Source organism: Penicillium mononematosum (assembly GCF_028829835.1).
Source record: "Penicillium mononematosum strain IBT 11891 chromosome Unknown utg000005l:1.0-9366267.0:1.0-9372171.0, whole genome shotgun sequence".
Classification (NCBI taxonomy): domain Eukaryota; kingdom Fungi; phylum Ascomycota; class Eurotiomycetes; order Eurotiales; family Aspergillaceae; genus Penicillium; species Penicillium mononematosum.
In genome coordinates, this window is record NW_026643275.1 from 1,461,233 (window position 1) to 1,485,133 (window position 23,901).

General features: G+C 49.4%; 7 protein-coding genes across 7 annotated transcripts; 2 read left to right on the forward strand and 5 right to left on the reverse strand.

Annotated features, from left to right (window-relative positions):
• Nucleotides 1-1,816: 1,816 nt before the first annotated feature.
• Nucleotides 1,817-2,047, forward strand: N7519_008647 (uncharacterized protein; the record flags this gene model as incomplete). The annotated part of the gene is made up of 1 exon (XM_057295422.1): nucleotides 1,817-2,047. One exon carries the CDS (start codon nucleotides 1,817-1,819, stop codon nucleotides 2,045-2,047), a length of 231 nt encoding a protein of 76 aa, XP_057143304.1.
• Nucleotides 2,048-5,067: 3,020 nt separating this feature from the next.
• N7519_008648 (uncharacterized protein) lies at nucleotides 5,068-5,599 on the reverse strand (the record flags this gene model as incomplete). The annotated part of the gene is made up of 3 exons (XM_057295423.1): nucleotides 5,068-5,215; nucleotides 5,346-5,555; nucleotides 5,592-5,599. 3 exons carry the CDS (start codon nucleotides 5,597-5,599, stop codon nucleotides 5,068-5,070), a joined length of 366 nt encoding a protein of 121 aa, XP_057143305.1.
• Nucleotides 5,600-7,999: 2,400 nt separating this feature from the next.
• On the reverse strand, nucleotides 8,000-9,870 carry N7519_008649 (beta-N-acetylhexosaminidase; the record flags this gene model as incomplete). Its single annotated transcript, XM_057295424.1, has 2 exons — nucleotides 8,000-8,884; nucleotides 8,911-9,870. The coding sequence occupies 2 exons, from the start codon at nucleotides 9,868-9,870 to the stop codon at nucleotides 8,000-8,002; spliced, it is 1,845 nt and encodes a 614-aa protein (XP_057143306.1).
• A 364-nt stretch (nucleotides 9,871-10,234) lies between these two features.
• On the reverse strand, nucleotides 10,235-11,167 carry N7519_008650 (dihydrodipicolinate synthase family protein; the record flags this gene model as incomplete). The annotated part of the gene is made up of 1 exon (XM_057295425.1): nucleotides 10,235-11,167. The coding sequence occupies one exon, from the start codon at nucleotides 11,165-11,167 to the stop codon at nucleotides 10,235-10,237; it is 933 nt and encodes a 310-aa protein (XP_057143307.1).
• Nucleotides 11,168-12,200: 1,033 nt separating this feature from the next.
• Nucleotides 12,201-14,143, forward strand: N7519_008651 (acetyltransferase SAS4-like domain-containing protein; the record flags this gene model as incomplete). Its single annotated transcript, XM_057295426.1, has 2 exons — nucleotides 12,201-12,930; nucleotides 12,990-14,143. The coding sequence occupies 2 exons, from the start codon at nucleotides 12,201-12,203 to the stop codon at nucleotides 14,141-14,143; spliced, it is 1,884 nt and encodes a 627-aa protein (XP_057143308.1).
• Nucleotides 14,144-15,378: 1,235 nt separating this feature from the next.
• On the reverse strand, nucleotides 15,379-16,685 carry N7519_008652 (uncharacterized protein; the record flags this gene model as incomplete). The annotated part of the gene is made up of 4 exons (XM_057295427.1): nucleotides 15,379-15,727; nucleotides 15,933-16,004; nucleotides 16,071-16,250; nucleotides 16,492-16,685. 4 exons carry the CDS (start codon nucleotides 16,683-16,685, stop codon nucleotides 15,379-15,381), a joined length of 795 nt encoding a protein of 264 aa, XP_057143309.1.
• Nucleotides 16,686-17,499: 814 nt separating this feature from the next.
• Nucleotides 17,500-17,688, reverse strand: N7519_008653 (uncharacterized protein; the record flags this gene model as incomplete). The annotated part of the gene is made up of 1 exon (XM_057295428.1): nucleotides 17,500-17,688. The coding sequence occupies one exon, from the start codon at nucleotides 17,686-17,688 to the stop codon at nucleotides 17,500-17,502; it is 189 nt and encodes a 62-aa protein (XP_057143310.1).
• Nucleotides 17,689-23,901: the final 6,213 nt, after the last annotated feature.

Here is a 23,901-nt window from a genome sequence, read left to right on the forward strand (position 1 = left end):
CATTTGCGGTCTTGCTTTTGGCCCCCAAATTGTTGTATATTACCATCAAAATACTATAACATACGTATACCTATGCATTTCAATCTGACATTCCGTCTTCTCTACTTTCGAGGATGATTAGGGTAGCCAAGAATTCTCCACTCCGTCCGTCACCACGGCATCGGGATGGCCGTATGCCCGCTTGGTGACTTCGGATTTGGCCATATCTACGACTGAGATAACGTACATGCCAAATGGAGGTTGATCCGGCGACCCCGAAGACTCCTTCCCCTCTGGGCCCGCCATATCGAAATTATATTAAAAATACGGCGATCAAGGAGGCTCTTAATTATCCTTGATGCTACCCCTCCAAAGTATTTGGGAAATGAGGTGAAGCCAAACAGCAAAATCAAAACAAAAATACCCAGTCCGGGTACCGTCGATCCATGGTTGATTCGAACAGAACCATGGAACTCCCGACTTTTATCTACACCTTATATTATACTTCCAACTTCAACTTCAATATTTACTAATATTTACTTTTGATGTCGTTCGTGCTCGGATCACCCACGGGCCAGGGAGAATCTCCAGAGTGGCAAATAATATCCCCAGACCTTGGTATTCCCCAGTTTTGCAATTTATTACCGAACCCCAAAACAGGTCCAGGAATAAACCAACCTTAAAGGAAGCGGCAAGACATCCCACGTGCAGTAAAAAACCGAAAAAAAGGCACATCTAGATTCTGACTCAGCCCGTGGTTGACGCTGGGCCTACTCGAACAACTGCCGATCCCAACACTTGAGCCTCTCGTGCTATTCGTAGCAGGAGATACCAACTTAGGCCCTAAGCCCTATAGGAGCAGAGGCCAGGATGGGGTGGGGGAAGCATACAAGGTTTAATCCCTGCCAACCCGCGTGGTGTTTCTAAAAACAGAAGCGAAACAATCCAGTTCTTTTAAACAGCCGGAGAAACTCAACGTCGACAAGCGATCGCATATGCATACACAGCCCAGTCTGGTAGTCTCGTCTGGGGATCCCGGATAGGGCAGGTATTTTTTTAGGCACACATGAAAGTACACTGCATAAGGACTAAGCTAATTAGGTGCATGTTTATTATTCTCATCCATATGGTTACATCTCTAGAGTTGGCCAAGTGGTCGGCGAAGACATGGTTCATGGTTCCTTTGGTCCCCGCTGATGTCGCCATACCACATCTACACTTAGTCCCATTTGGTCCTTCCTAAGTTGGTTTAGAATGTTTATCGTTTCGATATGAACGTTTCAGACCCCAAATCTTGGCCATGTGTGTGGCGGACAGGGTTGGCGCCCCCTATGAACGCCACCGGTGTTCCATTTGATTGTAATAAGCGCTTGATAAGGATTCGTATTGTTGTGTTTCTTCCAGCAACTTTGTACAAGGATGCTCATCTGGCATTTAGCGCTGTTGTTTCGCGATGATCGAAAGACAACATTCCTGCCGATCGTCCAGTGCATGGTTAACATTTACAATTTCCAACAAATTCCAACTTGTTAGACTTTGCAAGCTTAGATCTGTATGGTTGGTTCGGCGTGCATTTGCCGGCGTTTCATGAAGCGACATTTGTGTCTCCCAACGGCGCGCCACAAAATAACCAGGATTATTATATGCAAGGTCATTCCCTGTCCTGTCCAAACAACAAAGGGCTTCTAGAATAGCGCCAGGAATCCCTCTTAAGTTGCACAGCAGAATGGCCTCGACTGCGCCATGTCAGATCAAAATCAAAACAGTATATCACAACAAACTCGATGTCTCCGAAACAATTCTTTTATTTCCCCAATTACAAGAATGTTCGCAGTAAATGCAGCTTCCAACAGTGAACCCGGCGATCCCAAAATCTAGACCTACCTACTGCTTCTCCTTCGGATATTCCGACCCAACTGTGGGCCAGGATATCTCCCTGGGCTCAATTTGCGACCATACCACTCCAACATCCTCCCTCCCCAGATCACAAAAGTACAACAAGGCGCAAACTAACGGCCACCCCGGCCCGCCTCGCTACCATGCCAACACTGTCATCACTCTCGCCTAAGCGGAGATACCAAGTGGCGGCCCAGGGCACGGTGAGCCTCATTTCCCCTGTCATTGTCCCGCGTTGTTCGGTCCCCCGAACAAATACGGAAGCGGGGCCGTTCCCAAGCCTCGTATAGGTACATAGCCCCGTCTAGCCGACTTGCTTGGCGGGCTTAGACTGATTATGTCCCCACGCTCTCCAATATTGCGCTACGACAATACTAAAGCGCACAATTTAGGTGCCCGGTAGTTATTTCCCTGGGTCTTAACTGGACTTTTCCGAGCGGAAACGGACCGGAAGGTGGAGTGTTTCCACCGGGGAAGGTCCCCGGTGGATACTGTATTTGTTCACGTGGCAAGGCGAGGATATGGGATATCTCTGCTATCGCTAATTTTGTATTTAATTTGGACCATAGTGGCCCTGGAGCTATACAATATAGGGCAATTAATCACCAGTCTGCAGTCCCCGCAGAGTAAAATATTATCCATGCCGGCTACTCCGGTATACGTACTCCGCACTATGTACAGATTTTAGTGGGGAAGGCTAGTTATACTATTGACAGCGAGACTACAGGTCATGGCGCTGGAAGAACCTGATGTGTTTGCCGAAGTAAACGGAACCTGAGTCTTAGATACTCCTTACTCGAGCATTTACGCCGGTAGTCCTGGTTTCAGTTGGCTAATGTTATCGTGGTACCTGCTCCGCATAGTAGATCTCTGTCAGGGGTTTCGAATGACGAAACGGCATATTAATATACCAACTTCATATTGGGCCTACGCCCACTGCATGTAAATAATATATCTGACCCAATATCTTGCTTGTCTCTTCTATCGGATGATAACCTACCTATCAGTGCTGCGGTAGGTGCGTCGGGGGTCACACGGCGACACCCCTGCATAGGGACTTGAGAACTGGTAACATGCGCGATTCAGCGTATCTACATCCGTAACACAGTACGTATCTTATCTTCTATTGACCAGGATGTCCCTGTCTGTCTCACCACCGCAGGATGCACCTGAAATCCTGATATTCAGACCGTGCTATTGGTCCCATCCACAGGCGAGGCAAGACAAGGTAAGCTGCCGTGCTGTGGGCGCGGTCCGATCCTCTTGCTCCACGGTTCCACATGGTTGGGACCGGATCATCTGTCTGTGGGACTGCAGCATTAAATTTTATGAAGTGAAGAACAAATACAAACATGCTTGAGTATTGTAAACAGTTCACCCAAAGTCTATAGATTCCAAATCATGATGTTTTATTAAGTTTATCGCTAAACAAGGTTAAATGCGGGTAGGACAGGGATGTTGATCCTCCTAATCTCAGTAACTGCATCGTGAGGCGAGTCTCTTGATTCAAAACAGTTCTATACGTAATAGTGCGGCTCTTGCTCTTTGCGTTAGAGTCATTCGTCCTACGTTTGTCTTTTCCTAACTCCTTGCTCCTTTCCAGATGCGACCTCAGTAGAGTCACCCGGGCTCTGATCTACGTGTTCATGTGTTTTAGGGTGTTCGCCCGAGAGGGGTAAAACACGCCCAATCACCCGTCTACGTGCCCTCCACTGACGGCACGATCAATGCAAGATTAACTTTGAGAAAGAGGGGTCAAGTTATTTATCCCTGTCGGATGCAGAGTCAGTCACCCACTAGCCAAACACAGTCCTGATTCAGTGCCTAGCAGCTACTTTTCTGTTATTGATTCACGTAGATCAATCAATCTGGCTTTTCGCTATTTTTCCATTTGGGCTTGCTTTTACGCCGTACATCATATGCAATCACTTCTCCTGGGTCATGCGATGTCCGTCACGTCCTCGGTTTGAATTTCTCCCAGTTAACTGGACTACAACGTACCCACAGACTCGAATATGGGATGGTTCTTTAGATTAGAGCTAGGATCTAATCATCTGATCTATAGTATCAAATATGTATCACAGCCGACCGGAGAGAGAAGATTGGATATCTTCCAACCCCGTGATAAGCTCGAGGGAAGGCGTTACACTGTGCCACCTGTGGCCGAGGCAGACGTATTTTTGAGAAATGTATGTTGTAGGCAGGTCCGAGGGCAGATGGATAGCACGTCTCGCATATAGTGACCTAAAGCTTACTAGGGAGTCCCCGAGGTGATATTCCCTGCATGTCGGACGTGTGTTGTTCATCTGTACCTAGGATCACTCTATGCTCCCGTTTTGAGCATCATGCGTAGCCAAACAATATATTGTATACAAGAAAGCCAAAGGTGAAATGACTTGTCAAGCCACAATACGCCAATCAGTCCCAGCTGTCAAATTCGACATGGACATAATAGGCAGGAGGGTCGTGCTGCACATGCACGATGGAGATCGAGTATAACAATGCATCGTCAAATCAGTTGTGATCTTTCCCTCCAAGTCCCTAATGATCGACAACACTGCACGGGAACCCGGGAACTAGATTGTATCGATTCGGGATACACATCCCTAATCCTCGATCGGGGGATCTTTTGATTGGATATATTGGATATATCACACACACATCCACCATTTTGATCTGTCACTTTGGATCTGACTTGGCATGTCGATCCGAAGAATTTGTGACTACATATGTACTCCGTATGCTCCACTTCTTTCCTATTGTAGATATCGCATCCTAATGCGAATACTCACTAGCGACAATAGTTATGTGGATCGCTTCTCCACCGAAAAGTGCACTTTTCCTAATTGTGCTTTTACATGGCTTTACAAGTCTTACATTACCAAATTTGTGACTGTGCCGACTGTGCCACAAAGAAGCAAAAAGAAGCCCAAAGAAGGAAATGTTCCATCCCGCTAACCTCCCCACCCTCACTAGCCACTCTTCTTCAGCCTATGGGGAAGCCCTTCGCTCTCCCCGAGATGACGCAAATCAACTCCACTCATTGAGGCGGTGTTACGATCGTCTTTTTCAAGTGACGTTGGGTAACACGGAATAAAGATGCCGTAGTCCACAATTAATTTTTGTTTCAATCGGGAAATCGGGCGCTCCGATGCAATTGGGAAATTGTCTCAAACCCGTACCTTTGCCTTTTCACATCTGCGCCCGGGTGTGCATACGCATACGCATCTGCATCTGCATTGCCTGGGGGGAGAAAACAAGGACAGAGAGAAACCCGGGTAGAATTGACCTGAGCACGCAGGACAGCACGCGGAAGGTGGGTGTGCTAGCACGAGTCCCTCTAGTTGGTGATCTGGTAAGGTTAGACTTACCCGGGTATCCATTGTGCATCGTACTATACTGTCGATCAGGTTTTTGGTGATTAGGTTCTATAGTTTGGCGATCAGATAGCTCGGCAAATGCAGACGCACCTGGGGTGATGGAGCTGCAGGGTCTGGCGCTTTCCTTTTGCCCAGTAGAGTGGCTGGGTAGGAGGGTGTATGGTGATCACCCCTATGATAACCCTGACATCGAGACTTGTGGCGTACACCGAGCAGGTACGTCTCCTCTGGAGCGTAAGCCGTGGGTTGTTTTGTGGGGGATCTTCACGGTCTGCGCTCGGTCCGCTGCTTATGTCTGGTCTATACGAGTGTTGTATGCTTGGACAGCGCACACACATCGCCATGCTCTTCTGGCTCGTGGCAAGCGAGTTTCATAACTATCGAGGATCAAGGAATTAGTGCGTAGTATGTAATAGGCCCCTATCTTCTCCTTCGGCTTATCTTGTGCCGGCATCCCGATTTGGTATCTCAAACACGTCTGCGACATATCCAGACTCGAAGTTGCGAGATACCATTCGCTGAAACCAGACAATATGGACGTGTCTAGAACGCATGTACGTCCAACAACAAGGTCGGCTTCTAGAAGGATTTCCATGCAAATGTTGACACAGCCCCTGCGAGCCTTACTAGCGATACATACGCACGTCAGAATCGACCAGGATATATCATGAAACACCCACACACACCAAGGGATGACCATGTAGACATAAATGCCGCAAATCCTCCGCAGGCCCGTCGAGAATACAGTTCCAGATTCGTCGCCCTAAACACGAGACCTTCTATTTCTCGTGGCCCACACCCGCGACCAGACTATACCTGGTTCTTGGTGTTAATGCTGTGTAACGAATAACCAAGACGAGATGAGGTAGGAGTCAGAGTAAGATTAAGACCTATTAGCAATTTGCCATGGCATCCAACGAATGAAGTTATGTTTTTGGCAATGTCGATATATATTTTCCACCATCTCGGGTCGATATATATTGCCAAGGAGTAACCTCAAACCAAGCTCGACCTCAACGTCCCAGTCACTAATACCGTATGATATACCAGACATGCATTATACGAACCCGCACCATCGCATGAAACATAAGCCAAGAATATATATTAGGGAAAGGACCCCGATCCACGTTGAAACACGACTGTGATACAGAAACCCATTTCACCCTCCAAGCGCCAGGTAAGACGTAAACCATAAATGAAAGTCAAAGGTAGGAGATATACTTACCGAAAACTAAAATACCACATAGAAGACGAAGTACTAGGCTGAACTATACCAAGCACCCATTCCCAGAATAGAAGCTTATCCCAAACCATCCATCTTAAACGAACACCAAATCCAATAACTTAGACAACCGGTTACGCAGAACGACCGCGTGCTTGTACAACCCTCCGTGTACAAGTATGCGAGATCAGTTCCCGATCTACTCGCCGCACCGGAAATCGAAGCGTCTGTACTTAGTATTGACACATGATATATAGCAGCTAGGGTTGTACCCGAATACCTCCGGGGAAGAATGGACATAGATACACGGAAAGAAGAATTCAAATTCAAGTCCCAGGGAGGTGGAGGTGTAAAGCAGATGATACATCCTCCTTGGAATACGCATTGACAACTCTTATCTCAAACATATAAATCAAACAAGGACCTCGCCAGTGACAGATTATCACAAATTCCCACGTGAATGACAAACCCCAGACAGTATACCTAATTAAATATAAACATCCCTAACGAGAATTAACACCCAACCACTCGCATGTTTCCCAATTCGTCAATTTGTCATTCCCTGCATCCTGTGCAACATATCTCCCCTATGCATGTACGTGTACACGTGAGCAACACCCAAACCCCAGCTCAGCCCAGTCTGAATCCGTAGACTGGATTTCGAGCATGGATGTCTGAATGGGCTGGTTTGCTCCGATGCGGTATGGGCTTGTATATATGACATGGAACTACACACATATACACAAATAGACATACAATAACGAGTTAACAAGATTCGCTTTGTACCTAGGTATATACATGTATATGTACATATATTGCATGTCTAATTCCGTACCATGTGGTATGTACCGAAGAATAATACTGATACATAGCGTAGGTGCCGACCTGCATGCAACACTACGTACTGCGTACTCGAACATTACATAGTACATACATATATCTCCTACTACATGTGTACGGCGTACTCCGTACTACATGCATAGTGCATACAGCAAGCCCGGCCCGAAGGCCATCTAAGTTCGGGACGGGACCGAAGGGCGAGTTCTAAGACGGAGAGTTGCACGGCAGTTTTGATTTGGGGTTTGGTTTGTGGAGGTGGACTGGGTGGGTTGGGAAGGGGAGGGTCTGTGGGGTTTTGGGTGTGGATGGTCTTGTGATCTTTTGGGGGGGATGGCTTTGTTTAGATTAAGGTGATTTTGGATTAGGTATGGATATGTGGAGAGGGGAGGTTGGGGTCGGGGGTTGATATTGATTTGGACTGGGAAGGGGGTTTGTGCCTGATTGGATTGCGACTGGGTATGAAGTAGATATGTATAAAGGAAGTGTTGTGGTAGATGTAGGGTGTTGATTGGGTTAGATAAATTCGTGTTGCTGAAGGTTGAATGTCGACGTGAAATTATATACTGATCAGGGACATGTATCCTGGAAGAAATTCCAATGGAATTGGGTATCGAAGATAGAATAAGTATATACAGACGATCAGGCAGTTGTAAGGCTCACTAGCAGTCCAGCCCAACCACAATCAAGACATTACAGTCTGGTTTTTATAGAGGTCGCAAGCATGAGGGTGCTGCAGACAATACTTCGGCACAAGAGCAGTAGCCATCACACCATTGGCAACGAGGTATTCACGGAAGTTCAGAATACGCTGAGTAAAGCTGGTGGTACGCTTTCTACCCGCAGCGTCACGGTTACCAGACCAGACAAGCTCACCCAGAGCAGCAGCGCGAGGCCAGAATACGCTGGAGACGGTCACATCGTCGACCTGCTCCGACCACAAAGGAGCCTCGGCGCCGATAATGTGCTTTGCTTCGGAGGCAGTAAGATTCGTGAGGAAGTCATAGTCGTAGATACGCTGCCAGGTCTTGTAGGGGGCGCACCAGGAGCCACCGTTGCCACCGTAGTTGAAGTTCACTCCACCGTCGGTGTTGCTCTGCACGTCGTAGCGGGCGTCGTTGGTGACATAGCCGCCGCGGCCGCAGTCGAGGTAGAGGAAATCGGAGGTCGAAACGACAACGTCGTAGCCGGCCGAGGTGAGTTTCTTGATGTTACCATCCCCCTCGCCGCTGTTCCAGGTCTGCATGATGACGTCTTTGGGCACGTCGTGGGCGCTTTCAGTCGCAACAGCTATGTCCTCCCACATCATAAGACGGCGGTGGTCGCCGACACTACGGAAGATGGGCATGGAGTGGTCAACCCAGTACTGAGCAAGGTCGTTGTAGGTGCGCGAGGGATCCTCGGCAAACCACTTAGTGATATGGGAGCTATAGTTGTAGCAGTTGGGCTGGATCTCGTCTGCACCAACGTGGAACACGTTGTCGCTGAAGATGCGAGACAATTCCTGGTAGACATTGTTGACAACTTCGTAGGTCTTGGGGTAGATAATGTCGAGCTGGCCAGGGTTCGGCTGGACCGCGGTGTGCTCGCCCAAACGTCGTTTGACCACCAGGATTCGGCACATGCCACGATCTCCGGGTCGATCTGCTGCCAGCCCGAGGCAGAGTGGGCGGGCATGTCGACCTCGGGGATGACGCGGACACCTCGCGCGCGGGCGTGGGCAATCACAGTGCGCATGTCGTGCTCGGTGTAGACTTCACGAGGCGAGTAGGCATCTTTGGTCATCTCAGGGTAGGAGCCCATTTGCACGGGCCACGACTGAGAATCGTCTAGGTGCCAGTGGAGAACATTGAGCTTGGACAGGGCCATACCGTCGATCTGCTCGAGGAGCTTGCGAACGCTAATGAAGTTGCGCCCGGTGTCCATCATGATACCACGATGGGGGTACAGCGGGGCATCCTTGATCTCGACGGGCTGTTCGATGATCAAACCGCCCTTCCCATCCGAGATGATAATCTGCTGCAGGGTGGTGAATGCGTGCAACACACCCCAGACCGTCTGAGCATTGATCCTGATGCCATCATTGCCCACTACCAGTGTATAGGATTCATCCACACCGTGTTGGAGATCGGCATCGTTGTCCACCACATGAACATCGACGTTGTGGATTGCGGAGGGCGCGCGTTTGGCCTTGGGGGCAGGGGTGGAGACAGGGGGCACGGTGGGGAAGGCCGGATAGGAGGCGATTGGGGATTCAACAGCAGCAGGAACCCATTGCAGGGTAGTGATGGTTTCCCATGTTCGCTCCCAAGCTTGAGTGAGCAGAGGAGAATGACGACCGTTCAGATTCAAGGAGTTGACTTGGATTGGACCGGAGGATCCCCAGGCGATGTTACGGGGGGCGGGAAGTGGATTCACTTGGACGGCGGATGCAGCCGTCAGGGCCCCGAGCACATTCAACACAGAGGCGAACTTCATGTTGATAAGGTGAGCGAGGATGAAAAATAGAGAAACGGTGGCCAGGAGATAGCCAGAACTATTTATGTTTAGCGGCATTGTCAATCTCTCATCGGAATGGGGAATGGGCCTGGATGCAACCTGGGGAAGGGTAAAAACAAACAGCTCCCTTGTTACATTGCATATCCAAGCTAACACACACCTTGGCAGTCTTCAAATGATTCAAGGAAAAAGAGAAAGTGCAACCTCTACATGCAACTTCAACTCCCATTATAACAATAAATATAAAAAGATAAAATAGGGGGAAAAGCTACGGAATCCTCCGGATCTACTGGCAAATGACACTGTCTCACCCGGTCTGTCGATCTATGAGGCATCCTGAAACACTCGGAAGCACCTGGAAAGGAACAGAACTCTCCACATCGGATCTCAGGTATCATGATTTAATCCTACTTCATATCCATTAGGACTCCAACGACTTCTCCAACTCCATTCCCTCCCGGAACTCCGCCTGGATGGCTGCCGCATCCTTAGCAGAAGGCACGACACAAGGCCGCCGAGGAAGACCACCGTAACCGTGGTAGGCTTGGAGGCCAGTCTTAACAGCAATAAAGCCACCATGAATAGCAGCCCAGTCAGCACGCGCAACAATAGCCTGCACCTTCTGCGCCTCCTGAACCTTCCCAGCACGATACAACTCCATCAGACGGACACACGAGCGAGGAATCATATTAGCCACGCCACCAATAATCCCCGCCCCACCAACAACCAGCGTCTGCAGCGTGAAATCGGCCGAGCCACCAAAAGTCAAGAAATCCGGCTTCGCCGCCGCAACACGAGCCAACTTACCCGTGTTACCGCACGTGAGCTTGCACCCGATGATATTGGGGTGTTCGGCGAGAGTCAGGATATCATCTGAACTGAGATCGAGGCCGGACTGCACGCCGGGGAAGTTGTAGATGAGAACAGGGACGGGCGAGGCATCGGCCACAGCCCGGAAGTGGGCGTGCATGGACTCGGTGCTCACGAGGGACTTGTAGTAGCTGGGTGGGAGCACGAGGACGGCGTCGGCGCCTGCTGCACCGGAGTCCTGGCATAATTGGATGGTCTCGCGGGTTGAGGCGGCGCCACAGCCGGCAATCACCGGCATGTTGCCGTAGCCGGCTGCGTCCACGGCGCGGCGTGTGGCGGCTGTGATGGCCTTGCGCTCTTCACGATCTAGGTGGACGGCTTCGCCATTGCTACCCTGGGTTACTAGGCCGGTTACCCCGCTGCGGGCGAGATAGGCGGCGTGCTTCTCGACTGTTGCGAGATCGACTTCCTCGTCGGGCTTGAAGAATGCTACGGTGGGGACGTAGACACCGTGAGGGAGGGAATTGCGCTTGGTTCCGGTCATTTTGGCGGAGAGGACTTCAATCTATTGGTTCTGTTAGTGTCTGTAAGTTTCTTGGAATCTTTCTGTTCATACCGAATGTCACCGGAGGGTAAATGAGGGGGATGAATATTGGCGGACTTACAGCTATTTAGCTAGGCATTTTCCCCACGTCCACCCCACTGAGTTTCGATTTAACCGAATGATCCTGCAGTCCAAAAGTCTGGTGGGAGAGGCATTTGGTGTTTTTCGTTTCATTCGGACATCATTTCCCCCCACGCCTTATGCGGGGTTGACTCCCGAGGTATAGGATGGCCTGGTGGTATAGGATGTATTCCATGTATGCTGTTGCTATACCTATTCACTTGATGTGAGTATGTCTCTCTCTCTCTCTCTTTTGGGGTCACAAAATGGGAGAAATCTCATTGTATTAGGCCTTGCGGTAAGATCTGATATAGTCCTAAATCCGGAGTTATATGGTCTATTACTGCGCAGATGATACTGTCTATTACCAGATATACTCTGTCCGATGTCCAATGAAGTCCATAGACTCCTCCATCCCCTCACAGATGGGAATTTATTGGAATCCCGACACTGGCAATGGTTGAATTGCCGTCCCCCACATTGGGGCCGTGGGGGTATGTCCTTTTCCGAGATACTAAGGATATCCGGGATATTAGGGATATTTATGGTATTTATGATACTTTGGATGTTTTTATATTTCTATTAGAGCAGACTTAGCAGAAGGAATCTTGCTGAATCGACTGTAGAAGCATAATAGAGAGGTTTACATACATTGTAGGTCGTTGCCTATATGAATGTCTCTAAACGAGAATTATATTAATTCAGAATAGAACAATAGGACACGAATACAGAGCATTGTGAATGAATAGAATCATGAAACAATAGACATTTGATACCTTGCAGAGTTCACCACCTTAACCTCCATATCCGCCAAGAACTTCTCTGCTATCTCATCCCCAAGTCCCTCGAGTCCCTCAAGTCCCTGTAAAACCTCGGGGAATCCAACCACACAATGAACTGATCTTCCTCAACAATGGCCCCCCTGTCGCGGTCCTCACTCCGCTCTGTGCGACAGGCGCCTGGAGAACCCGCCGACGGTCTGGCACCGCCGACAAAGAAACCGCGCATCGAAAATGCCGACCGCAAGAGCTCTCCCGATTGTCTCGACAAAGATCCTACCCCGAAGAATCGTCCCAACTCATTGAAACCCACGCGCCCGCGCACCTCCAATCGCACTCGTCGCGACTCCTCTTCCTCCGTTGACACAGTCGCCTCCTCCGTCGGGCAATTGGCGACTCCGGCGACACGTACAAACGGAAATGGGAGCTTCAAGACCCCACGCGCCCGCCGTGACCAAGGTACCCCCTCCGGCGCGGATTTGTTGCGCGGTGTTCATGAGTCGCCAGACCCGTTAGACACAATCTCTCCAGCGCCGTCGGTCGCGAAGCAGCGCACCCCGGCGAATGTGGCCTCAAATGTTAAACCGCCCGTTTCACCTGTGACCCGGACGACTCGTCGCAATGACAATCGATCGCTGGCAGACACCGATGAGAACGCGATCAAGAAAGAGGGTGCTGTGGAGGGTGCGACTCCGACGCAAGATAGCAAGAGCGAGGTGACTGGCGGCGAGCAGCCTACGGTAGACACACGGTCGGGGAGACGGTCGTTGCGTTCGACAGATACCGGGTTACGGTGCAAGAGCGAGCTTGCGCAGTATTTCCACAACTATGAACAGATCATCAGTCTCGATGTCCCCGAACCTGGTAGGTTACTCGTCCCTGAGATTGGCTTGAGCGCATGGCTGATATTGGATATTATACAGAGTTCCTCGCCGCTAAGACTACCATCACTCTCGTGGACGATCTATCGCGACCACTACCTTTCTGCTCCAACCCCGACCCTACACCCTTCGGCAACCCGCTACTAAACCTCCACGACTGTGAAAAGATCACCCTCCCCAAGCCCGCATCGAGGACACCCGCAATCGACCCATTGAGCGAAGAGACCTATTTCCGCGCGCACCGCAAGTTCGAACGACAAGAGAAACAACTCCGCAACATCGAGCGCAACCGCGCCCAGCACGAACAGCAAGTCCTAGAGCGCCTCTTAGACGAGCTACGCGGCCATGACTGGCTACGCATGATGGGCCTGACGGGAGTCCACGAAAGCGACAAGAAGCTCTACGAGCCGAAGCGCGACATCCTAATCCAAGAACTAGTCACTCTGGTCAACAAGTTCCAAGCATGGAAAGACGAAGAGCGTCGCCGCAAGCTGGAAAAGGAAAAAGCACACCCGGTGCCAGGCACCGAGGCAGCACCGAATGCCCCATCCCGCCAGCACTCGCGCAGACGATCCCGTCCCGCTGAAGACGTGGACAGCTCCCCAGCACCGGGGACTGATCTACGAAGCACGCCAGACGTAGACGCAGACCCAGATCTAGACCCAAGCGACGTCGACGCCTTGGCTGCGCGTCAGCTTCATCAAGAAGCTCGCTCCGCAAGCGCTGCTAAGACGCGCAAGACAGCACCTGCTTCTCGGAAGTCTATTTCGAAATCCGCTCCCAATACCAACACTACCATCACCAGTACCAATGACGCCGAACCAAAACCCAGCCCCAAACGCAAAAAGCCCAACCCATCACCCACCAAACCTCACCCACAACCCCCAGCCCCAACAACCCAAAAACCCGCACCCCGACCCCTCCAACAAGCCTCCCTCACCCACTTCTGGAACCCCGCACCAAGAGAAGGCCCATTCACATCCTTCTTCCGCCAACGACACGTGCGCGAAGCCGCCATCGCCGCAACAAAAGGCATCCGCCGCGGCGGGTCCCGCTCAACCCTCGCATTCGGGTATCCGGTGCCTGATCAGACAGAGCAGGAATTCGAGCTGCCGCCGGATATTCTGAATGACGATTCCATTCAGCAGTCGCAGCGGAAAAGGCGCAGACTTAAGCGGCGGAGTTTGGGGGGTTGATGGGGTTTACAACATGGTGCATGAAATAGGAATGGTTGGTGGGGTTTTTTGTATGATAGCATTTTACTAGCATGGTGTTCTGCGTTTTGCTTTGCTTTTTATCTTCTAGACTGGAAAGTCTGCTGGCGTTTGTGTTGGTGTTGGTGTTGGTGGATGGATTCGTCAGGGGCTGGCTGGGCCCCTTTTTTTTGCTTTTTATCTGTACAGATAAATCAGCTAGGCTGTGTCAATCATACCGATTGAATACAAGTTATTATCTTGAAATTGGTGTTACTGGTGTAAGTACGTGTTTTTGGTTGTGTGCAGGTAGGGATATCATAACCGCTGTTGGTGTTGAGGATGCATGAACTCGCATAAGACTATTCCAATATGGTGGCTACTCAGCCGCCGGAATGATCCTCCACTGCACTAGCAGTGACAGCATTTGTATTGTGTATTCCCAACGCAAGTCAAGACTGGATTAGTTTGGTCTGTAATAGGCTTGTCAGTTCTAGTTCATGGGTTTGCACCATTCAACCATCAGCCATATCGGGTCAATAAATGTTGAGCTTCCTGACAGCGGCGGGAGACCTTCCGCTGACATGGTGTATCTGTTTTAAGATGGATACTTTGCTCCGGTGTCTCGATAATGTAGGTTTCCAGTTTAAGGCATGGCTAGACGATAATGTTGGCGAGGAAGGAAACCTGATAGTAGATACAATCTTGAATGGTAGAACAGGTGGGTTTACTCTACTATGAATTAAAGACAAAAAGGCATATAGTATCTGCATAGTTAGGAGTTTCTTTCGGCGCCATGTCTAAGATCTCCTAGAGATGGACGGTTTGCCTAAATAGGAAATATTTGGCCTACCTAGTCGGGACTCTCTGCATGAAATATTGTCTTTAGAAGATATTCTGTTAACACTAATTTACTATTACCTCCTTCGTTCAAGATCTAGTAAGTTCGACAATATCAACTTCTATAGGGCCAATTGCTACAATATCTTAATTCCTATAACAAGAATAGTCGGCTGTATAAGCCCGTAGTTTCTCACGGAGTCTTTTCTAATCGTCTTTTTATATGTCTCTTCAGTGGTCTTTTTTTAGAAATCTCGTTAGGTAGTCTTTTAGATGTCTAGTCATTTAGATAATTTCCCCCCTGTCTTAGGTTTTTACCAGGTATATAACCTTTGATATCCCAACTTCTACAACATCTCAACTCCTATAGTTCATAAGTGTAGCGACCGTCGTCCTTTTTAATGTCGAACACCCAGCGGAGGGTGAAGGGTTTTTCTTGGGTGTGCTCCTATCGACGATCTTCCAGGTTCCGTTTTGAATATGAGATTCCAATTCTTTTTGAGCTGCGATAAGCCATTTGTCCTTTTCTTTACAATCCCTGGCGTCAACCCGTCCATTGGGTATGTAACATCGTCTGAGATGAATGAAATGTTCTGCTGGCAAAATACAATGAACAGCGCCTCATCCACACCATCCTTTCGACTGACAGGTTGGATGACTGACATCATGCTTTCGATGGTCGTGATCTGCCATTTCCATCGGCCGTGCTCGGTCTCTACGTCGTGGCCACCGTAGTAAGTTGGAGGACTGCCGTCGTAGTTGAGCCACGCGCGACGCACACAGTCGTATGGCCAAAAGAGAAACGGAGAGGGTAAAAAAAAGAGATGGGAAATAAGATCAACATTGTAGTCCTTCTGGTTCCGTCGTGGACGTCGAAAGAGGCGTCACATTTGGGACCTCCTAGTAATGACTGGTTAGAATGAAGCCCAAACTAGGATATTGTATAACGTACTGTGACAGCATGGTCGTAAGGCCGTTCGTGGGTCTCGTGAATAGCCAGTCGCAGGGTTCGCGATACTCGCTCCTAGTAAGGTCCAGTTAATACGAAATTTGTTTTTGTTAAGTTTGGAATGACAAGGAGTAAACCTACCAGCTATCCGGTTCGGTTTCCCTAGTGCTAAACCAGTTGTCGCCACTTGGCCACGCAGAATTAATGGCTGGAATGGGATGCTGTCGGTCGATCGTTTTGTCTCGATTGACCGGAAGTAACCGATGGCTTCTGTGCTCATTGGGAGCTTTGGAGGAGCCCATGCGCTTTCTTTCCTGCGACCTTTCCGGTCAAAGTAATGGTTCAGCTAGTCGAAGCTAAGAGCCATGTATAGCCACCGGCTACCATCAGATGTCAGCTCCGTCTGTTTGCTGTTTCCTTAAATATGGATGTTTTATAATCACCCTTCATCTTGGCATCTGACTCGAAATGGGAGGTTTCCTCTCGTGGGCATCATCCTATAGTGCAATTTCCTGTTAGTGGAACTCAATGCTAGCATATTTACGGGATACCGGCCACTTACGGTGAGTTTTGCATCGATCCATGCTCACTAGTGGCCTTCTGGGAGACTTCGCGTGGAGCCGCTAACTGATTGTAGGATACAGCCATGAACCGTGCCCTCGTTGCCTCATCTGAAGTTTTCCTCGGCCCTACCCCACGAAAGAAGACTGAAGTCGATGATTCTGATGCTCCAGTATTGTGCATAGTCCACGACATCCTTAGCTCGGCGGAAATTATGAGAAGTGCTCCTCGTGTAGCCTCTTTAACAGAGACTCGGAAAGGCATTCTGGCGGTTCCTAGGGATGAGAAAAATATTAGCGAGATGATCACAATATAAGACCGATTCGGAATCGACTCACCCGATGGACACGAACCCCATCTAGATAATGGTGATGGCGATCTCCTTTCACCAAGCTATCAACAGGTCCTGTATCGCCGATGAGCTTGCCTATCGCCTCTGCAGCGCCTGCGACAAGGTGCCAAAGCTTATTGGACCAGTTTTTGAGAACCACCGGGAGTGTGCATGTGTTTCGGCAGAAGAAGTGATGGAATTTGATGTCCTTGTCGGTCTCAGGCGCTTGTATAGTGGCTCTAATCGATAGGTGACCTCTTCAGGCAAGCACCCTTCATGACCATGACGTGTTTAGGTCTCCCTAGGATGAAGCGGTGGAGGAACCTTTTTATATATAGGAAGCCACCCAACAGCAGCCTGGAACATTCTTTCCAGGCCATTCGAACAAGCCATCCCGCCGGTGCATTGTCTCATGCACCAGTTATCTCCCTTTGAAAAATTGCTGGCATCTTTTCGATGACTTCTCGAAGTCTCGTACCACCTCCGTAGCTTTTCCCGCAAGGATAAGCTCGAACGCCAATGATATGGAGCCCGCAATGGTTCGTTTGTTTCTCTTCCCTCATGATATTGCTTGTCGTGGCTGTGGCCGAGGAATTGCGGTCCTTCTTCCCATTCCCGCTGTAGGAGGAGGTAAAGAGCGTTCATTTCGTAGTCCGATGCGTCAGCCTCACGTTTGGTCTAGTTGGTACTTGAAGTCCTAGCATGAAAGGTCCTTTCTGCAATGGCTGGTGGGACATTTGTGAAACGTAGGTATTTCACCACGTCGGTAGGAAGCTCCTGTCCTTCCCTAGAGGTGCGGTTAGGGTTGGCCGACGAACCGATGGCTTCAAATGCATCCGGAACTCGGTCACTTTTGCGGGGAGCCATTTCTATTTCCTCGCTGTTTGATCGAGGACCTCATTCTCTTTTCGAGGTCTTCACAACTGCCTCGAACAACTCGCGATCAGGGGAAGGAGAGGGTGTTTGTCACCCTTAGGCGGCTTTTGTAGTGATTCCCCCTCACTTTAACTACCCTTTCCAGGATAGGTTTCAAAGCAGGAAGAACCGCCTTTTCCCAATGTACCCTAACGGGTATCTTGGATGGCAAGCCTGGCAAGGGCGAGGCAGGAAGTAGATGCCATAATGTTGGAACTCAAATGGCTGCCATAGAAGCGGCTTATTGGAAGCCATATGAGTGGGATGGTATGAAAGAATAAATGAGTAGGTGAATGTCCAAGATAGATGAGCTTGCGGGTTATAAAGAGAAGGTGAGATGTGAGAGACTGAAATACTCTTATGTGAGCTTCTGACAATACCTCACTGGGCTTTCCTTTTATGCTACTTAGTATTCTTTGTTGTTCCTAGACTCTACTACATGATATATATATCTTTGACAGACAAATCCTCTCCTGCTTTAATTAGACGCCTTCCCACTACATTGGCAGATAACTTTTCCCTATCAGCATCATCCCTCACTTCTCCTTGTATCTCACTTGTCTTACTTCTCACTTGCCTCATCGCTAAAGTACGCCGTGACCTAGACATATGGGTCCACCTGGAAGAGGGAATATCAGATTGCGCTGACAATGAAAGTGAATCACAGAATACCCGTGACCGAAGTCGCAAAATAGAATGAGATTCGACGAACTAGAAATCAGCGGACTCAAGCATTATCATGAATAGAAGTGAACCTGGCTCAGCGCATCCACGAAACAGAAAGTCAAGCCATTGAATCAGAACGGCTTCAAGACCGCACCGGACACATATCACGACCGCCAGCGCCTTTTCTTTTCTTTTCTTTCTTTCTTTTTTTTTCTGAGCAATACACCCGATTCTGCAAGTTGGCAAGAGGCGGGGTACTATGTCAACAGGGCAAAAGTGCCAGCCGAACTTACTCTGCCACAGTGCAGAACTTGCAGAACTAGAGGACTTTCTCAGAGACGTCGAGACCTTCTAGGCAGAGAAGCGTGGGTCTTTCGGACCCGTGTGTGCTGCTTCGTGCTGCCTCGGAATTTGGCTGATAGCTTCAGCTACCGGGAAGGTACCATCCAAATAATCTGGATTGGCGTTATTGAGATTTCGCATAATCGGGGGGTGGGAAACATAGTAAGATCTTTGACATGGTTCTGCCTAGCACGAATATTAATATCACCTCTATCATTAGACACCCGATGGGCCCGTTCCGAAACGCCTAACCTCGAGGTCGCTGAGACTACGACATTCTCACAGATCCCAGGACATGTGAGTATTTTTGGTCTTAATTATGGAACTAGCTAACGAGATCTACTTATATCCATCACAATTGCATGAGTGTCGCTCAAAGTCTTCCTGCGGACGATCCTCCGAGGTTTCACATCGCTCTGCCCCAGCGGTAACGGGATAACGGAAGATCCTCCTGCCATCTGTGTGGACATTAAACACAATTGCACGCCTTGTCAAGGTTCAGCCCTTTTGAGCCAACACCGTACGTGGTAATCAGTACTTTCAACGCGTTACCGGGTTTGTTGACATCGTTGATCAATGAATCTCAACCTTGCTGATCTACACCAGAACAGAAAGTCTTGGTTTCGACCAGTGCAGCACGTAGCACTGTCTCAATGAACCATGCGTTGAGGGGATATAAACCCACAAGGAGGAGCTTCTGATTGTAGCGGTACCTAGCCTTATCGACAGGCTCAATATACTGCCAGTGCAAAAGCTCTTTGAACACCAGGCAGAAGGTGGGGAGACCACTCGACTAGGAACTTCAGTCTCTTGTGCCTACCTAGGCGCTATGATACGTGTTAGTCAATACAAGCTTATTTAAATCTTAAAATGTGATAAACGTACTTGGCGTGCCCATGCCATGGAAGGTCTGGTGAATTTGTCGCTCCTTCGCGAGCAGTTCTGTTCGGACGTGGATCTGCTTGAACATTCCCTTCAGTGGGATCCCACGCCCGTTTGATCGAGCGATCGTGGATCCCTGTGACCTCTGAATCGCGAGTAGGTCAACCACCAAGCCAAAGTAATTAGCCACAAGCAGGCTCTGCTTTGTCTTGCCGAAACAAGAACCCAAACTTTCTGGAGGGTATCCACAGCACCGCAAGCTTTGTTGATCTGGGATTCCGTATAAGCACCTGTAGTCGCTTCACACAATTTGTCCACATCAATGGAGCCCAGCAGCTTGAGGACCAAACCAACAGCACCTGTGATTTGGCGGGCAAAGAAATGGCTTTTCGTATGCCCCTTGAGGAGTAGTGATTGAAGCGTCCATCTTCTAACTCTTGACAAACGAGAAGGCCGATGCGAAAAGACATGGTCTTGTTCTGCTGTTTGTCCCTGCGAATGCGCACTGCAGAGTAGAGTAGTGTTTTTCGGCCTACAGAAATAATGTTAGCGTACCCGTAAACACCATTTAGTCGACGTGCTGATAGGGCTGTCTTACATTATGGGTAATCTGGTCCTCACCATCTCACTGAGCTTGCGTCAGAGCCTCCTTTGAGATTGTCCTTTTCGGACTTGGTGGCACTTAGCAATCTGGGATTTCCACGGGCAAGGCTTCCCGTTTGTCGGACCCCGCAAGGAGCTTGGGTACCAACTGCATCTGCCACTGCTGGCGTCCCAACTCGGTCGTGTACCGCAGTTGTTGCTGCGCTGGGAAGTCAAATTTTCTGGGTGTGACAGTTTCATCCTTTTCGTGGAATCACGAGATAGTGGAGATTCAAATGGAGAAACAATATATGTTTATGTCTAAGGAAAGGGACGGAGAGTGAAGGAAGGAGAAAGAGAGAAGTGAGAGTGAAGTAAGAGATATCTTACTAACCAGGTTCGGTCCCATATGCTATTTGCCTAGCAGTTCAGGCATTAAACATCTTTTGGGATAATGCCGGTTATGGGGTGACAGTTTTGTCGAGACCGTGAACGTCTGACTCGTAATGCCGTCGCTAACAAGGTCGCTCCCAAAGATTCTAAGCTGTTGAGACCACCCCGTGAATTCCTTAGTGATAAACAGACTGAGCCTCTTGATTGCCAGATTGCTAGTTTGTTTGCTAGGCCTTCTATAAAAGGCTCTCTGTTTAAAGATTGAAGCAGATTTCTCTTCTTGACTCTTCCCAGTTGTCTAGTAGCCTTAACAGGAGGTATATTCTATGCACCCTAGAGATAGCAATTGACAATATCGCACGAGTGCCGTTCAAAATCCCCCCTGTGGGCAATCTTCCGAGGTCGAGAAGTACCTCTGAATTCATCAGTGATCACATCGTCTTTTACAATATTCATCCGCACGATTTCCAAGATCTAGCTAACCCAAAGATACCCGCGCAAAGTTTTCAAGGTACGATTCGAGCCACTATCCCCACGCTCAAAATGAGGTCTCGCATGCATTCGGGGGGCCTCGGAATTCGATCAAATAGTGACGCCGTGAAAAGCTTCCGTGGAGATGCAAGGTGATATTTACAGCGCTGGCGACGTTGACAACCGCTGGTGTTCGAAAACCAAAGCTCCCGATGCACCCTGTATTCCCAGACGGGACAGCTTCCCGCTGCTCAGTGTGCCGTCTAGTGCCTCCATGCTCTGCCCGCTGCGTTTACGGAGAAAACCACAATCATCAAGACACAACCGAGGGTATCTCAATCAACTGATGAGGTTGTTTATGATCTTTCTGGGGACTCTGGAGAAGCGGATGTTCTCTCATCATTGCCAGACCCTGCGTCCGGTCCCTTATTGAGGATACCCTACAGAGGATTGGTATCCCTTGGGGGAAGGACATCTGCGGTTGAACTTGGCGTTACAACAAAGGTGTCAACGGGATGTCCCCTGTGTTCACTGGGCCAACGATGACTTTGGATCCCAACGGACCCCCACCTTCACCCCGTCTGAGATGGAGATATTCACTTTTTCAGCATCATTGGCAAAAGTGAACTTCAAGAAGGTGGAGCTTAGCACAAACTCCGCAAGAGCATGCAACGGACAGGTCGACGCGAAGGGTTTCGACATACCGGACACTCTGCTGGAACAGTTATTCTCCCCTGAACAAATCGACGCGTTCCAGCGATTTCAGGTAATGCGTTCAGAGAATGTCTGTCTCCGTGTCGTGACTCGAATTCAACGAGAAGAGATTGAGCAAAACTGGTGTGGGATGCCTGCTATGCCCAGTCCCACATTGCTTCCCCAACCCCTTCTATGCCTGCCGCTATGTTGTAGAGGCAGAACTGTTCACAATGATGAAGGCAATCCCTCCGGTAACGGACCACACGATCCAACTGCACCATTGTGAGATGATGACTGGATCTCACAAGCACAGGACGATGATGAAAGACAGTAGAGAAAGCCTTCATATCCAATTCAACCGGTTTTCTGAATGCTCCGGTGGCCAACTCGGCGGTTATAGCTGCTATTGGCGCTACATATTCAACAGTAAAAGGGGAAGCCTGCCAAATAAGGAGGAGATAGATAAAGGATGGGACGTCGACGGCACCTGGGTGCCACCACCGAAACGCGTTCGTCTGTCTGACGAGCTGACATACGTTGCCGCCAAGTGCCTCCAACAAACAGCTTATGTGAAAGGTTTCTCCTCGATTTCGATGGCAACGGTCTAATTCGACCTCAAGCACTCCCCGAGATCCTGCACCGTCAGTTAGGGCACACGGCTTGCCGTTTGTCGTCGTTGCAAGGAACACCGTCGTGCTTACAGAATAACTGGTGTTCGTTGACAGGCACGCCATGGAGCAAGCGATTTGAGCAACCGATCTGTCGGATCCCTCGGGCTGGTTCCGAAAGGGTTGAGTACGGTGTCTGGAACCATCCTTACCTGGCTATTCCCTGTCGAGGATGGCTATGCCGTCATACCGGGTAAGCTGGACAGAAAAGCTTCTCCGACCTACACACCTACCACTGTCCGCCTGGAGAACGCTGGGCCAAGAAGTCCCTGATTGTGCAATGTAAGAGGAAAGTATTGGAAGCGTGAGGCTCGACCTGGGATGGAGGAGGTTGCCAACCTCAGGGTTCGTCTTTAAGATGGCAGGTGATCCAAACTCCTAGACCACCAAGAAGCAACCTTGTCTTGCTCTCTCTACACCGAGAATGAATACATTGCAGAAGCATTAACAGTACGGGAAGCCTTTTGGCTAACCCGGCTGTTATCCCACGAAGGCACTTTAGCTAAAGTAAGATCGCAAAAGTGTCAAAGCCGTGCATGCACTAGTCGTCAACAGAAAACCCCCCCGAACAGAAAACCCCCCCGAACAGAAAGACCACTAAGCCCAACCGGCGACGTCTGGCTCCAGCTTTGGTTTCAAGAGTTGTTCTCGAAGCTTGTGCGGTTGAACTGGATGGCAAAATTGGCTGAACACCAAAAGGAAGGCAATACCACTCGCTCGTTATTTCGGATTCAGGAAAGTGGAAGGTCTGCAACGGCTAATACTTACCTGGCCAATCCCTTCTCTCGCTTTCACTTCACTCTTTATTCACTGCCCCTCTCTCTCCCACTGCCGCTCGCTAGAGCTATACCAAGCTTCAGTTGCCTTTTCTCAAGACTCATCCTTCGAAGACTCCCGCATTTATCAAATATACCTCCGGCGGAGTTCCTTTCTCACGTTCCCGACACATAGGAGCAGTGGGACCGCGCAGTCAGGGGACCAAACCTAAATAGCGACGCACACGTATAGCAACAGTGGAATTCAGCGTCGATGCTGACAAAGGAAGAATACTTGCTTCTTAGGTATGTTGCTTGTAAACTCATAATAAAAGAAAAGTCGCCGGCAAGATGGTGAAAACTGTCAAATTGGGCTAATACTACAAACAGGCTCAATATTGGCTTTAGAACCCACTCCCTTACCTTCCAAGCTTGCGGCAAGTGACAGCCGGATCCTCAACTGCCAAGTCCGATCCATCTACCAGTGGCCGGGGTCCGTGGGAGCCGGTAGCTTGAGACGCTGGCGCTCGAGCGAACCAGGACTCACACGGCGCTTCTGTTTTGGCTTGTTTAGAAGAAAATACAACCAAAATGCCGAAGAAAAGTGCATTTCGACTGGCCCATGAATGCTGGGATAGCGTTATCAGAATTGCATCGACCACGCATGAGACTCTGGCCACTCCAACAGACGCCGGTGAGGATATCGCAGA